This window comes from Empidonax traillii, unplaced genomic scaffold (assembly GCF_003031625.1).
Source record: "Empidonax traillii isolate 1590-97213 ecotype Southwest subspecies unplaced genomic scaffold, ASM303162v1 scaffold166:size2381449, whole genome shotgun sequence".
NCBI lineage: Eukaryota > Metazoa > Chordata > Aves > Passeriformes > Tyrannidae > Empidonax > Empidonax traillii.
This window is the reverse complement of record NW_020955359.1, coordinates 1,304,855-1,320,633: the sequence shown is the minus strand read 5'-3', so window position 1 is coordinate 1,320,633 and position 15,779 is coordinate 1,304,855. Positions and strand designations below refer to the sequence as shown.

Genomic DNA, 15,779 nt, shown 5'->3' with positions numbered 1-15,779 from the left:
TTTCTCTTCCTAGTTGTATAATAGTTTGTCTGCATTTAATTCTGCTGAACATCTGACCTGAAAATATAGTTATTTTGCTGAATGCCTGACCTGAAAGTATAATAGTTTTGCTCATCCTTTTCTGTTAAATTTATCTTAGCTATGGACAGATTTCTTTTAGTAGAATATAGTGTGCATCCACTTAGTTACTGTGCCAGCTTGTTCTACAAAGCTTTTGGAAGAGGCACATTCCCAGTTTAGACAAGTCTTCTCAGAGTCAGACTGCTCCAGGCCTGGTATTGCATCACAGCAGTAAAGGAAACTAGGATTAGGACTCCCACATGGGTGTCTCTCATCCAGCAGTTTGGGAAGCTGCTGCCAGGTGTGAGGTGACACTGGGTGACACATGGCCGTGCCTCTGTGGGCTGGAGTGAGACACGTGTGATAATTTGTGCTTTGGTTTTGACTCAGGAAATGCCAAGCAGGCTAATGAGCAAATGTTTGTGTACACACCTGGGGCACTTGAGAAAGCTTCTACCTGCCTCGGTGCCTGTGCTATCGATCCTGCGTGTGAGGGCACGGCAGGGAATTCTTGGGCTGCAGTGGACAGTGGACGGGCTGCTCTGTCCCGGTGTCTGCGAGAGGTCCATCCCCCTGCGGGTGCCTGCGGCTCGTTTTCTGGAATGGTGACATCATGCTGAGATGTAGATGAGTGGAAGTGTCTAATATTTCATAGCCTGCTCTGTCCTTACACCATGGGCTTCAGCGACACAGAAACTTGTCCTTGAGGTTGGGAAAAGGGGACTTCGGTCTAAGGACGTTGTGCTGGTATTAAAAATAGTTACAGGGGCTGTCTCAGTGCTTGCTTTTCCAGCAGAGGCCTTTAAAATTTAAAAAAAAAAATAAATAATAAAAAAAAATTGATGTAAAGCTTTTCCTCCTTTAGAACGTTCCAAGGCAAATCATGCCTTTAGAATTACGCCATGGCTGGCATGTTTTACACCGGTTTACACAGTTAACACCTCAGAAGATGTGGCTGGGAACAGGATCAGGACCAGGACTAGGAATGGGAATGGGAATAGGAAAGGGACCGGGATCAAGATGGGGACCGGGATTGGGATCGGGACCGTGCCCGGCCGCCCCCGGCGCCTTTTGAAAGTCACCGAAGTTTCCAAACCGCGTCCCGGCGGCGCTGATTGGCGGAGCGGCGCGCGGCACGTGACCCGCAGCCAATGGGGCGGCGCTGCCCGGCGGGGGCGGGGCAGGCGCGGAGCGGAGCGGGCGGTGGGAGCTGCGGGAGCGGTGAGAGCGGGGGCACGGGGAATGGGGTTGGAAATGGGGGGACAGGGACCCGGCACCCTGCCCTTCCCTGCCATCTGCTGTGCGCGCCTGAACTTCCTGCGGGGGCTGGTGGGGAGGGGAGCAGGGCGTGGGAGCCGTGCCCGCTGGTTTCGCTCCCGCCCGGCTTCGTGCTCCGCATGGGAATGGGGAGCCCGGAGCGCTGCCTCGCTGACCTCTCGGCTTGCAGCTGGAAGCGGAAAGGTCAGGCGTTCCAGGAGAGAACTGTGGAGTTTGCTTAGAAAGTGTAGGAGCTGCGCTGGTAAATGAGAAGAGCTCTGCTGAGTTCAGCCCTTTGGCAGAGAAGAGCCCGGAGAAGCTGATAACTCCTTTCAGTGCTGGCTGGGGGATTCTGTAGTAATCCGTGACCTCTCCCTTTTCTTTCTCGTGGTGATTTCCTTTTGTATTGCTTAAACAAAAGAAAATAGGCCCTTGTGTTACAGGAGGACTTTTTCAAGGGAACTATTTTAAACAAGTGTAATTTTCATAGGATGGGAAAGGAAGTTTCCAGGAGCAAAGAGGGGGGTTGTTTCGATTTACAGTTTGGAAAATATGTGTAACTAGGAGTTTCATCATCTCCGTCATGGATAATTCTGTAGTATTAGTGGTACTATTTTACTTTTACTTTTTAATTACAGAATGAATTTCTTTGGCTCAGACCATTAGGCATTGCTACCAAGATAGACCAACATTGTTCACCAAGTTAAAATGTTCTTTTGTTAAAAAAAAGGTCCAGTATCAGGGTTGTTTTGAGTCCTTCGTTTTAGGACTGAAGCAGAATCTAAGTTGAGGCCCCCATGAGTTTGGGTGAACTCAGACTCTGATTTCTAAATTGAAGTTCCTTCACTAATTTTGTCTGTGGCTTTTCTTGATGTTTTTTTTTTCCCCCTTGAGAAATTTTGCAGTTCTGCTCTCACTTGTCTGAAATTGTCTCCTGCAAACGTTTATGCTGCGGTATTTTTCTCCTTGCAAAAGTCCGGTCCCCACCCATGAACTCTTCCCCTTCCTGCATGATGTAGTGGGTTTGTAATGCGTGGGACCAGCCCTCGTGCTGCCTGCACGCAGCAGATCGGGCCAGATGTCTCCTCTTGCTTCATGTGTGTGAAAACAAGTAAGGTGCAGCCAGTGTGTGCCTGTTCCAGACTGTGACTGACTTTCCTTGCTTTTTTCCACTTTTTCCAGTGTTTAATACAGCGTTTCTAAACCCTCCTTCACCCCCCTTGCCCTCTCTGCTTTTGTAGTGAGCCGAGACAATGAGGAATTCCTAATTACTTTCTCTTCAAGCATTTTGGATGTTGTCTCCAAGCTGTTAAAAATCCAGGGGAGAAGGCAGCAAGGGAAAACCAGTCACAGCCCTATTCTTTTTACAAGAAGTTTAGGAAGACTTATGTGGTTCTTGCACTGTTTTTAGACAAATTTCAGAAAAACAAAAAATATGTAATACTTTGTCTAAAACTTGGAAGTTTTCAGTTTAAGTTTCTATTTTGCATCTTTATTTATTTTGAAAATCCCAGTGAGCTAAGATGTAGTGCAGGTGTACAGGGAAACTAATAGGTGTTCCCTGTGTGCAGGCAAAAACCATTTGCCTGTGGCACTGGGCAGTAGCCACATCTCTGGAATAAGTACAGGTCCACAGTCCTTCCATGTATTTGTAGTTCAACAATTAATTTTAAATTATAAGTGCTATTTAGTAATAGTAACCATGAAACAGAGTGTACTCTTAATGGCTGACACCCTCAGTGGGTCCATAATCTCGTGTTTACAAAGACATCCCTTGAAACCGGAGGGCACAGCACCTCTGTGCTTCTGTTAACAAGGTTCTGTGAAAGTCTCACAGATCCCATGGCTCAGTTAAGGGAAGTTCTTCTTTATGTGACCAGACAATCATAAAAAATGTCAATTACTGCTGTTTTTTAGTTCTTCCAAAGTGCGGTATAAAAACACAAGGAAGAGCCAGGCATGAGCATATTTGAGACTTTGAGGACGATGGGAGCTGTGTCTTTTGGTTCTAGAAGGTTGTTTGAAAGCTTTTGGCAGCAAGATGTCTTGCACTCCACCTTTATCTTGTCTGAATTATTTTTGTGGGCTGTCCAAACACAGATATGGGATTTATTATAAGCTTTTGTATTTTTTCTTCACAAGTGTGCTGCAGGGATTGGGGGCTGTGTGTACACAGTGCCTTGAGCATAAGAACATGCTTATTGACATCAAAGGCACTTTCAGTTTGCTTAAAAATAACAGAGTAGATGTGTCATAAACTATCCTAGGTCAAGAATGTTAATTATGCTTGGTCATTTTAATGGGCAAGAGTACTCTTTGGAAAATCGCTTCTCCTTACTCATACTCCTTTTCCTCTCTTTTTCCCAGTGCATACTTCTGTAAATACACAGACAGCAGCCTTGATACTTCACGCTGGAGGTGTGTCAGTACCTCACACAGTGGTTTTACTTGTGAGAAGGAAGACATGTGGCTTTGTCTAATGAACATTTTGTGTCAAACAATTATAAAAACTACAGCTGAGTAACTTTTCCCCTCCCCTGGCAGCTCCCTTTCTAAATAATATTGTGATTTCTGTGAGTGTGTAGCTGAGCCTGTGCATTGAGGGGTGTGGGCACAGCCCACTCAGCTGTGACGCTTTGCTGGATAATCTGATAATTGCTGGGCTGGGAAAAGGGCTGTGGCATTGCTTGGGTAGGTAAGAATTGGGCTGTAGATTGCCAGATTACTTTGGGTAGTTGATACTCCTGTCTGTAGGAGAGGTAAGAACTACTTTGGTTTCTCTCAGTAGAGTTATTAGATAGATGGCTGTTAATCCTGTTTACACCAGGTGATTTTTTTGGAGAGGAAAGTCTTGACACAGTTTATAAATATTGAGTTAAAGAGATGTGCAGTGGATGCACGTTTTCTTTAGCTATGACAATAAGAGTAGAAGGCAGGGCTGACATCCAAGTGGTCTTTGAAGGCTTTGACTGTCTTTCTCACCTTGTTCCATCAGGTTTGGTGTTTCTCTGCTGAGACTAAATATAAAATGATATAAGATTCATATAACGTTATATTTGCTACTGATCCATTTATTAGAGTTCATCATGCACATCACAGAGCATTTATTTAGTTGTGTTGTTTTGATACTTAAGTTTCAAGTGGGAGTGACCACCCTGAGGTTCCTGATTCTCCTGTGGCTTTCATGTGTCATTCCCATTTGGGACTGGGTCCTGTGACTGGGTTTATGCTGGCACAGGAACAGCTGGATGGTCTGGATTGCACACAGGGTTGCTGCAATCTATCTGCATACCTAACCCAGCCAGGTGCTTTTCTGCCAAAACCTCTGGGGAGCTTCTATCCTCTCTCCTCTGGGAATTTCGAGAGCTCCCTTTTCCCATGGCTCTCTGAGGTATCCATATGTGCTGCAGCTTTCAGCCCTACATGGGTTGTGATATTTCAGATTTAAAGTTGGGTGGCTTTGTTTGTTGACCCAGGAGAAATGTTTTGTGTGTCCAGCATTTATGTCCATGAAAAGCTTTTATGTATTCCTGAAAATGTTAACACTGGAAATCGGTATCTCTGAGTACCTTATCCGTGTCTCTTTGAAGTTCCTGTTTAATTTCATTGCAGGTGTCTTTAGGGTTGTTGAATTGCAGTGTCTTTGCAGCTGAAGTTGTGCCTGAGATACCTTCTTTCTTTCTGTTCTCTGTGCAGTGGCACAGCTGCAGCTTGAGTGTGGGGTTTGTTTGGTGCTCTGTGCTGGGGGTGGAAGGTGCTCTCGGCTGGGGATGTGGGGAAAGGGAGCCGGTGACTCAGCAGGGTTTCTGTCAGATTTATGGTCTCTCCGACAAGAGTCCTGTCAAGGCTGGTCTTTAGTTTGGTCTCCAGGCAAGCAGTGACTGTGGGGGAGGAGGGGTGTTCTGCTCTGCAGCCGCAAGGACTGGGGTAGCTCACTGCCTTAGGCTTGACCCTTTAATTTTCCAGGGAGAGAAAAATGAAACAGGAGTTTTAAACTTTGAGGACCCATCATGGAAGACTCAGAAGAACATCACTTCAGCTCAGTGGAAGAGGAAACCAGATATTGGAAAGATTTGGCGATGAAATACAAGGAGTGGTAAGGCACTGGCTTCCTTCATTGGATAGGGTGCATGACACTGCATGCAAAGACACTTTTCACTGCTTCTTGTTTAGCTTGCCAGAGGATTGTTTTAATAGAATTATTTTAAGAATATTAAAGTACGTTTCCTTCCATCTTTCTCTCTGTTACTCACTTTTTATTGCTAATCAATAATGGCTTTGCTCATGTTTCCAAATAAATAATTGAACTGAATAACAGATTAAATGTGCAGATGGCAGGGGACAATTTACAAACTAAAGGGATGCCACGTGTCCTCAACGCCTATAGTGTGAAGACAGGCTTTGGGATTTTTTCTGTTTATTTGGGCTTTTTTAATTTGTTCACAATTTCACTACAGGGTGGCTTTCCGTGTTCCACGGGGAAACCTTTGCGTATGGTTCTCTCTTCCTGTTGAACAGATGTGCTGGAGAAGGGCATAGAGCCTTCTCTTTTAAAGGGCAATATTTTTTACCTTGGGTGTACATGAGATATTTTTTCCATTGTTCATTATGATGAGCTCTGTTGCTGGAATTGCTCTCTAGTGCTGAGAATACACAGGAGGAACTGCGTGAATTCCAAGAAGGGAGTCGAGAGTATGAAGCTGAACTGGAGACTCAGCTGCAGCAAACAGAGTCCAGGAACAGAGACCTTCTGTCAGAAAACAACCGCCTGCGAATGGAGCTGGAGGCAGTGAAGGTAAGAGGGGACGGTGCCCACAGGATTGTACATCCTGACTGCAAAGGTGAGTGGCACAGGCATGTGCAGATTCTCCCTGCCTTGGGGCAAACCTTCAGCATTGCCAAGAAACCCAACAGAAAAGTACAGAAAGGAAAGTCTGGAAAAAATAAGAAATACCGATCTGTTTTCTGCTTTGAGGGCTCTGCGTTCCTTGGTGGTGTTCCTGCATCCCTGTTCACAGGTTGTGGCGTTGTGTCACGATAGATTTCAGATGGGAGGAAATCGTTCACCTTACAGTGAGACTAAGCATGAATATAACAGAGCTGCTGTTCTATTCCTTCTTCCATCTATTTAATGCTTTTGTTCACAGCTTTCTTGCTGTCTGCATTATGCAGACACAGATAATATTGCAGGACAATCAAAACACAAACATTGCAGCTGTGTTTTTGCATGACCTAAGAAAACTCAGTAGTTTTAAACCCTTTTTACATAGCTGTGTATTTATTATCTGGCATTCCAGATAAGCTGGAAAGCAGCAGCCAGTGGGTGACCCTTAGAACTGAGAGTCATAAAACTGTTTCAGCCCTGGTTTTGTTACTGAATCTGCCAGTACTTGGGGAAAAACGTTATCCTCTTTACACTTGGTTAGCCTTCTGTGAAACGAAGAGCCAGCAGAAAGGCATTAACTTCCAGAACTATAAAACAAAGGATATGAACTTACTGAGATGGAACTTCTTACCACAGTGACTTAAGAAATAATGAAGCTGTCTAGGGCATGAAGAGTGATGAGTGCTTCATTTCAGTCTCATCGAAGGTGCTGCAAGTCATCTGTGCTGCTTGGAAAGTTTAGGAAACACCAGTAAATTTTTTAAAATTTGGAAAAAAATTGTCACTGAACTTGGTGTGCCTTTTCAAAGTTTGATTCTAGGCTTATAGATGAGTTGTAGTGACCCAAGAAATACTACACAGTATTTTGTAGGGCTGGGTGGATCTCTGTGGAAGCAGAGATTAGTGTAATTACACTTCTTCTACTCAATTGGATGCAATAATGAGCTAATGGGAGTGAAGGTATTTGTGTAAGGGATTAATCACCGGCTGAATCCACGTTTGCAATGCCTCTTGTTTAAACTGTTGTACAAATTACTGTCTCGAGGAAATACTCCTGAATTTGAGGCACATATCCTGTCCCTCTAGCACCAACTCAGCAGTTCTCCCCCCTCACTGCTTTTTGATAGCAGGACCTCCAAGGCTTGTTTCTTGTATTTGTTATGTTCCATTGATCTGTGTTGTTGTTGTTGAGGTGACTGAACAGTATTAAATGTTGTGTGTGTTGTATGGAGTATTGGTCTGCTGTCCTGTGTAGCCACATCAGCCTATGGAAGCTGATGGGTTTGGGGAGAAAAGCTGGACAGAAATAAAGCCTGTAGTTCATTGGATGGAAGAGTGTGTAGACTGTTCTTTCTCTAGAGTAGCTGGGATGAGAGGAAGGGACAATGGACCAGCCAAAGCAGTTAAGAATGAAAACAGTAGGAAACAACATATAACTCAGAAAGGGGAGGGTAGCCATATTTGAGAAAATCTAAAATTATTCTTCATAGTTGATAATTTTCTTAAAACATATTCTGCTTGAAATAAACCATTTAACAATTGGCTATTCATGCAGCCTGAAAACTGCAGTAACAGCCTGTGGTGAAGGAACAGAGCCACCATTGAGGGCCAGATCAGCTGATAGTTTATTACAATTGGCTAAAAACAAAGCCCCAGACCTTGCAGTTCTGGTCTTTTATCTGAATCAATTCAAGAGCAAAGCATTTATCTCAAAGCTATTGAGCAGCAGTGTTAACTGAGCCCATCAGGGGTTGGTGTCTGCATCTAGGTCAGCTCCGGTGAACTTTGCCAGGCCCACACAGCTTGTGGCTTTCAGCTCACCAGCCTAATGTGTGTGTGCTTGCTCCCCCCTCAGAAACCAGTGTTCACACTACCTAAAAACTAATGGAAATAGTGCTTTGGAGGGTTTGTTTAGAGAGTCCTGAGTAGCTAGTTGGAAGTAATCTGCCTCTTGGAGGCTCTTAACTATGCTCCAGAGATCTAGAATTATAGCGGTGTCACCACACTGTAATAAAATAATTTCTTAATTGAGTATGGGTATCTCTCTCCCTCCTGCTTGGCTCTGCATTTCATGTGCTGAAATAGCTGTCTTCAAATTACCATTCACTAGACTATACGCCATGGTTTTCAAATTCCGGGGCATGGATTTGTTTTCAGTGACTTCAAGTGTTTTGTACTTCAATTTGGGATGGAGAGCACTTCAGGAATGCTGCTTATACAGCAATCTTGGAGTTTAGGAAAAGCTTCTGGCGTGTTGAAGTGCTCTGATAGCAAGTTGGTAGAGTATAAAGTGTCATAACAGACAGTGTGCTGTGAAGCTTTCCCTGTCACATTCTGTGGAACTAACCCTACTTACAGTGGCCGTGCAGGAGAGACAGATCTAATGTAGAAGCTGAGCCTTCCTCCCTGCCTGTGCCTCTCTTAAGTGTACCCTTCTATACGTGCTGTGAAGGGAGACAGTTTGGTTCAGGTTCACATCCAAAGCAGAACTCTGAACCTGCTTTGGGCTAGGAAAACCCTAGGGGCAATGCAGAATCTTGCTGATTCCACAGTGTCACACTTGGATTATTTTTTTCTTGGTTTTTTGGCTCCTAAGTACTGCTGGACTTCATATTAGAGTTGAACCTTCTCTTGCATCCTGCTGTGTGTATTGCTAAAGCTCAAGGGCTCAGAAATCATGCTGATTGTGCTGTGTGGGAGGGGCAAGGAATGGCCCTGAGCTGTGAGGATCAGGGAATGTTCCCCAGCACCATTGTTTGATAAGGAGTGCCAGGAAGAGCTCTTGTCTGCTGGCAGCCCAAAAGTATGTGAGCAATTGGCTTTGTTGGCATTTTATCTTATCTAAAGGGATAAAAAAACTTTGGAACATCTGCCTTTAAAGGAGCTCAGACAACAGCACAGAAAGAGAACATGAGTTACTAAGTACCTGGTGTGCTGTTTGATTTGCTTTTGATTAGGAGAAGATTGAAATGCAGCATTCAGAAGGATACAGGCAAATCTCTGCGCTGGAAGATGACTTGGCACAGACAAGAGCTATTAAAGATCAGCTTCAGAAATACATTCGAGAACTTGAGCAAGAAAATGATGACTTGGAAAGAGCAAAAAGGTGACTCATTTTCTGTGTTTTCTTTTTCCACCTCTGTACTGTCCTGAGGTGCAAAACAGCTGTTTGTGGTACTGTGCTCATTAGCATGGCTGTTCTGAACTAATCACTGAAGTGATGATTGTGTTGATAGCAGATGGGAAATGTGATAAATTTATTTTTCCCCTTTTACTCTCCCCACTGCACTCTTTCATATCTTACAGGCTAAAATAAATAATAATATTAAAGCAAACCAAACAAAAATGCAACAGTATCCTTTTTCTTCTGAGTGAGGATATCCTCTGTGTTCTTGAAGGATCTGGCAGTGACACCTTGTGAACTCTTTTTCAGAGCCACTATAATGTCTCTGGAAGATTTTGAGCAGCGTTTAAACCAGGCTATTGAAAGAAATGCTTTTCTGGAGAGTGAGCTGGATGAGAAGGAAAACCTTCTGGAGTCTGTGCAACGCCTGAAAGATGAAGCTAGAGGTTAGACAGAAATTAATTGTGTCCTTCCCTTGCCCCCCTCCTGGCTTGTAGCTGTTCATTCCTCTCCATATATCTCAGAGCTCGGTTTTTAAGTTTGCAACTTTAAAACCTGCTATCTGAAATGTAGAAGCAAGTAAGGAAACTTAAGACTGTTCTGTCTACCCCTTGAACTCCTGACCTTGTTCCAGAGCAGATCACAGCAGCAGAAGTCTGTTCCAGCCTTCTCCTGATCTGTGGTCGTGCTTCAGGGCCTTAGGGAGCAGAAAAGGGCCAGTCTAGCTGGGGCATGTGCTGGTCTGGCTGCCTGTAACACATGAAGGTCAGCTTTAATATGCATTAACCTCATTGTCTCCTGGCCTGTTAAAAGGGGAGTCAATGAAGCCTTAATGGGGAAGTAAAACAGGAGGGATGTGACTGACTTCTGGTTGTGCCTCTGCTTACCAACCTGTAACTTTGGGAAAGAAGTTAATGCCCTGTCTCAAGGGGACCCTTATGAAAGGGTATGAAAATGAAAGCCAGGTGGTAGCAACTGAACTAATACCACCAAAACATCTGGAGCCACAATCCTAGAAAGGCCTTTAGTTATCACGCAGATTTTGAAGATGTGCCTGGAGTAGTTTTTACAAACATAACATAAGTGACTTGACTTCACCTCCATGAGGAGAAAAGTCTTTTGAGCGAAAGATTAGCTGGGTGGATACTCCGAAGGCTTGCTTTGTGCTGCTTCCTTCACAGACCTGCGCCAAGAGCTGGCAGTGCAGCAGAAACAGGAGAAACCCAAAACACCCATGCGAGCGACCCTGGAGGCGGAAAGAACAGACACTGCAGTTCAGGCTTCCCTGTCTGTGCCTTCAACCCCCTCCCTGCGCCGGACACCCATCGGCATACCCACCCCTGGGACTTACAGGAGAGGTGACTGACAGGAAACAGCACAACACTGACCAGTCATCCTATCTGTCTCTACTAAATACCTCTACTTTCATGTCAATTATATTGTTACTTATTTTTTGTGAGCACTGATTGTTTCAGTATTTCAGACTTCTCACACTAATTCCCCTTAATTTAAAAACCAGAAATGCTTGTAACTCTGTTCACATGCATTCTTAAGTGCAGAGAGTTGTACTGTCACATTCTGATGATTTGATATTACAACTCTGAGCACTAACAGTTAGTGGACTTCAGTATCCTTAACCTAAAATGATATGTTTTGTGTGAAGGAATTACTGCTTCTGTAGAAGTGAGAGGATTTGGAGATTTGTAGTAAAATGGTAAATGATAATCCTCTCAGAGTACACATCCCTCTGGTCTCACTGCAGCAAGAGAGACAGAGCAGGCTGGTAGAACAGATCTCTAGAAACCAAGCCACAACATGTCTAGAGACTTCATCTTAGGACAGTGTAATGAGCTGTCTCAGGAAGGCAGTTCTTCAAATTCCCAATTCTTCAAATTGGAGGTGAGATACAAAAAGTTGAGGATATTGCTGTTTCATCTGCTCTGTCTGTCGATGTCAGGCTGTCTTCTGACTTCCAGTGTCAAAGCTTTTTTTTAAAATGAGTAACATTCTTTAACCTGCCCTGCAGGTCTGGAGGACAGTTATGGTGCAACGCCTCTCACACCTGCTGCAAGAATATCTGCACTTAATATTGTGGGAGACTTGCTGCGAAAAGTGGGGGTGAGTGATTTCCTGCCAAGGCTCCTGGAGAGGTGGAACTGTCCAAAACTGCAGCCAGGACTATTTGTGCTGCTGCTCAGGGGAGACTGGAAAGCGTGTCTTGCCCCCAGGTTGGCTAAGCAGGGCCTTGAAATTGGTCTGGACTTCGTATGTTTCTGATTTATGCCCAAATAAAGATGGACCTTGCTCTGCTTTTCTAAAATCTAATCCAGATGGGGATAGAATCTTCCTCTACAAATTTCTGCAAGCGCATGTACAGAAAGAGTAAATTGGCATGAGGAAATTAGGAAGGGATCTGCTCCTGGAAAAGGCAGAGAAAAAAGCAGGCTGGTGCCTGCTGTCCAAAGGGCTTCTGCTGAAGTTTGCCTTAAGAGCCCTTAAGTAGTCTTTTGAGCAAGGCCTAAGGTCCTGTTAAGCTATAGTTTGATATTTAAGGTGGTGCTAATGATGGAAGTTAGCTCATGACTCCTGTGTCCTTCCTTGTCCCTTGGTGCTGTGCTGTGTTGTTACAAGCATTTGTATGACTCTGCTGGGCTGAGCTGCAGAACTGAGACAGCTGAAAAGTAACTCACAATAAATGTGGGGTGATCTAGAAGGCAGCATGTGGTGGAGAATAAGGTATCTGTGGCTCAGTTCCCTCAGTTCCCACCTAATACATACAGCCTACTACGTGTCTAGGGAAGCTGATAGCTCAAATGAACATTTAGTAATCTAAAAAGTGATGCCTGTAAGAAAGATGTCAGAATCTCCCTGAGGAAGCTGAAGATTTTGTGGTCCTGCTGGTGAAGAGCATCAGCTCCCTACAGAAACCCAGATTTAGCTTTAGAGGGATGACTGTCTTCCTCTCTCCAGAAATTCAGAACTCCTGTGGCACTGGAGTCAACAGGTTCCTCTACTGGACAACTCATTCTTAAAGAAAGGAAAAAGCCCCAAACCCCACACACTTAATGCAGTTTTGGTGTGCCACAATGCCATCTTCTTAAAGGGACGGGTGAATCCGACACTTGTCTCCTGTGTTTAAATTAGGCTTTGGAGTCCAAACTCGCATCTTGCCGAAACTTCGTGTATGACCAGTCCCCAAACAGAACCTCGGTGTCCATGTACATGAACAGAGATGTCCTCGAGACGCGCCTGAGTCCTCACCCGCCTCTGAGTGACACAGGGTGAGTGCTGCTCTCTGCTGGTGTCTGTCAGCTGCTGGTGTCAAAACTTAGGGCCTGGTATTTAGTACTGAATCTTTGTTTCCAGACAGATTTGTTTTCAAAATATAAAAAATTATTTGGGGTTAGGATTTGAAGGTTTCAGATCAGTTTAAAACTGGAGTCGCTGGCTGTCGAAATTCAGAGATTAGCTGAAATCAGGTTTTGAATTCCTCAAATTCGAAGCAAATGCAAGATGTGTTTTATTATAAACCAGTGTTTAAAGGAGACAAACTCCAACAGAGGAGCTCTTGCTTATTGGCTCACTTTGTTTTGTGTTTTAAGTTCTTGTACAAGTGATGTGTCAGAAACATTATGGCATGTAGGGCTTTCCTTACCACAATTAAGATTCTCATTTATGGGAGAACTGGAAAAAAAGGTAAATCATGGGTCCACTCAGAATGCTTTACAGTTGCTAAGATATGTTTTCAAGGAGCAGCTGACAGGAATTTACCTCATTTGACTTACACATTTCTCTGAATGCTTGGACTGGTTCCCTCATTTTAAACAAATGAAGAAAAATCAGCAAGGTTATCACAAATTATAGTTCAGTGTCTCCTTAAACCCTAACAATCTTGTACTGCACATTGTTTCAATTCTCTTTAAATTAAGTGCCTATAGTACAGTTTTTCCCAGACTTAATTATTGATCTAGACCTTTGCACTGTGAGTTCTGTTTGTCCTGTCACCCAGTGCTCAGTGCTGTTGTGTGGAAGGAGTGTTCATGTTGAACTATCTATCCCAGGGGAGAAACCACATGGAATTTCCTACAAGAAAGCCTCAGGGGACATGCATGTACTTATCCATGCATCTGATTATATATTTACTGCTGTAATGCTAGAACTGAAATTCCAACCCCTGTAAAAGATAGTGCTTGCTACTCAAAGGGAAACAGAGCCCTGTGATACAGTGGAAGCTCAGCCCAGTTAAGGAACAGGCTCACTTATTGCTCAGAGTGCTGTTCTTTCATCTGTTGTTTCTCAAGCTGAGTGGTGTGCTCTGGGAGTGACCAGCTGTGTTGAAGTTGGTTACACTGAGCAAGAGATGCCCCAACTCCTGTTTTGTATTTGCAGGTTAGCGAAACGCCTGGAGTTTGGAACACGGCCTTCGAGTATTCCAGGACCGATGAGCCATCCCTCACAAAGTGTGGTCAAGATGCTGCTATGAAAAGCCTGGCTGGCTTTGGAAAAGAAAATGTATATTTCAAACTTTAGTTTTAAAGAGAATATCAATGAGCAAACAGGCAGCAGTCCCAGGGTAGGTGAGAACTGAACAAGGAGCTCCACTTGGCCTCCTGTGGCCTTGCCCAGCCTGGTGGGTGGGGAGTGTGACAAAGCAATGCTGCCTGGAACTGCAGGACTGAGAATTGCTTCCTGCATCAGCTGCTGTAAATACCTCCTTGAAGGTTGCTTCTTTTGACACTGCCAAAGCCATTGTCCTTCTACCTGCAGCAGAGACAGTATTCCCTGTGCATCTCCTCAGGCTTTGGTGTTATTACAGCACCAGGGTGTTCTGGCTTGAATTCTGCTTTCTGTGGTGGGTGTTGAGTGCTGCAGTCACCCAAAGCAGGGGAGTGTTTTTATGTGCAGAAAGGTGGATTTGTGGATTTCTGCAGGGAAGCTGCTGAGCTCCTCGTGGGATATTTTGGTGGTAATGTTGGTGCACAAAACCCTGGCTCTGGAGTGGTAGGATGTTTCTGTAAGCAATGATTTCCACTCATGGTTAAATGTGAGACATTCCCAGTGCTGAGTGCTCTGGAGATCCCAGAACTGACAGCAGGGTGGGGAACTTGGGAGTGGCTTAACATATAGATTTTTTTTTTTTTTTTTGTGACACATAAAGCCTCGCAGTTGTAGGAAGTCAGAGACCTGATTAAATTTCTAGTTCTGACATCTTGATAGATGGGGTTTACTGCTTTACTGAATCCCCTTTATTAATGTGCCTTGGGTATTAGTAATTTTTTTCTTGGTTTTTTTTCTATGTGAATCTATGCTTTCAGCTGCTACTAATATAGAAATGGTTTTTTAACCTGAAAAGTCTTTTATGCTAGACAACTGTATATGAGTAGAGAATTATTTTTAAATTGTTTTTTTCCCCTGTATAATATTACTGCATTTGAATTTGTTTTTCAAATGGAGTAGGTTCACTCACAGTGTTAATGTATTTTATGGAAGCCTCTACTTGCAAAAGTAATCATGACTAAACAATTTTTATGGGTTTTTTTTTTTGGGGGGGGAATGGGGAGAGCTTACTTGACAAAAGAATATGTGAAAACAGCCACTGATGCATATTTCTCTGCAATATGAAATAACCACAGATCATTGCCATTCTGCAGTCTACCTACAAAGCTGGCTTAACTGGGGAGCAGAATAAAGCTTATTTTGAATGCTAGTTGTTAATGCATTTTGAGGTTTTTTTGCAAGTTGTTACTGTGGTTTATACAGAGAGGTTTGCTACCAGTTTCTCATTTGTTTCTGAACAACTAAGTTAAGAGATATTGTTGACATTGCTGAATCATGCAAGATTTTCCTACATCTTTCTTCTCATTCTTTCCTACCCTGAGGAATGTAAATATTGCCATAGCTAAAGATGCCTCTGGAATTTAGAGTGCTTAGTATTGGCATTTCTTTCTCTTAAAATCTTTAACTCAGAATTTTTGTCCTCTCACACTGTTGCAGTTGGACAAGGGGCAGTGCTATTGATAATTGTCAAAATAATTTAGTCCAGAACAATCGCCTTTGTAATGGTACAGAGAGGCACTTTTAGTTCAGCTGCTGTTGCAGAAGGATGCTTTGCTTTCTGTGGTGTAACCAAAGCAACTCTGACTCCCTATATTGTCATGAGATTTGTGGAAGAGGGACTGGAACCTAAGTCTCTTAAGTGGTAGGGCAGTGTTCTGACCATCAGACCAACCTCTACCATTATGCTTCTGAATTTTTTGAAAAAAAATCCTCTTTGAAGGGCTCCATGTTCGGTCTGATGGTTCTGCTTCAAGCATTGGTGCTTAAGACCATTTTATGTGGAGTCTGCCTCGCTGGGTCTCCTTGTTCCCACATGAGGCTCCCAAAGTGCCTCTTCCAGCCAGCTCTCGGGCATCCTGACAGAGCCGGGCGGTGTGTCCGAGCAAGCAATGAAAC

General features: G+C 43.8%; 1 protein-coding gene across 1 annotated transcript; it reads left to right on the top strand.

Moving 5' to 3' along the window:
- The first annotated feature begins 1,219 nt into the window (after positions 1-1,219).
- Positions 1,220-14,908, top strand: NDE1 (nudE neurodevelopment protein 1). Its single transcript, XM_027885475.1, has 9 exons — positions 1,220-1,281; positions 5,284-5,413; positions 5,959-6,112; positions 9,160-9,308; positions 9,636-9,772; positions 10,508-10,684; positions 11,353-11,444; positions 12,471-12,607; positions 13,716-14,908. The coding sequence occupies exons 2-9, from the start codon at positions 5,328-5,330 to the stop codon at positions 13,807-13,809; spliced, it is 1,026 nt and encodes a 341-aa protein (XP_027741276.1). The 5' UTR covers positions 1,220-1,281; positions 5,284-5,327; the 3' UTR covers positions 13,810-14,908.
- The last annotated feature ends 871 nt before the right edge of the window (positions 14,909-15,779 follow it).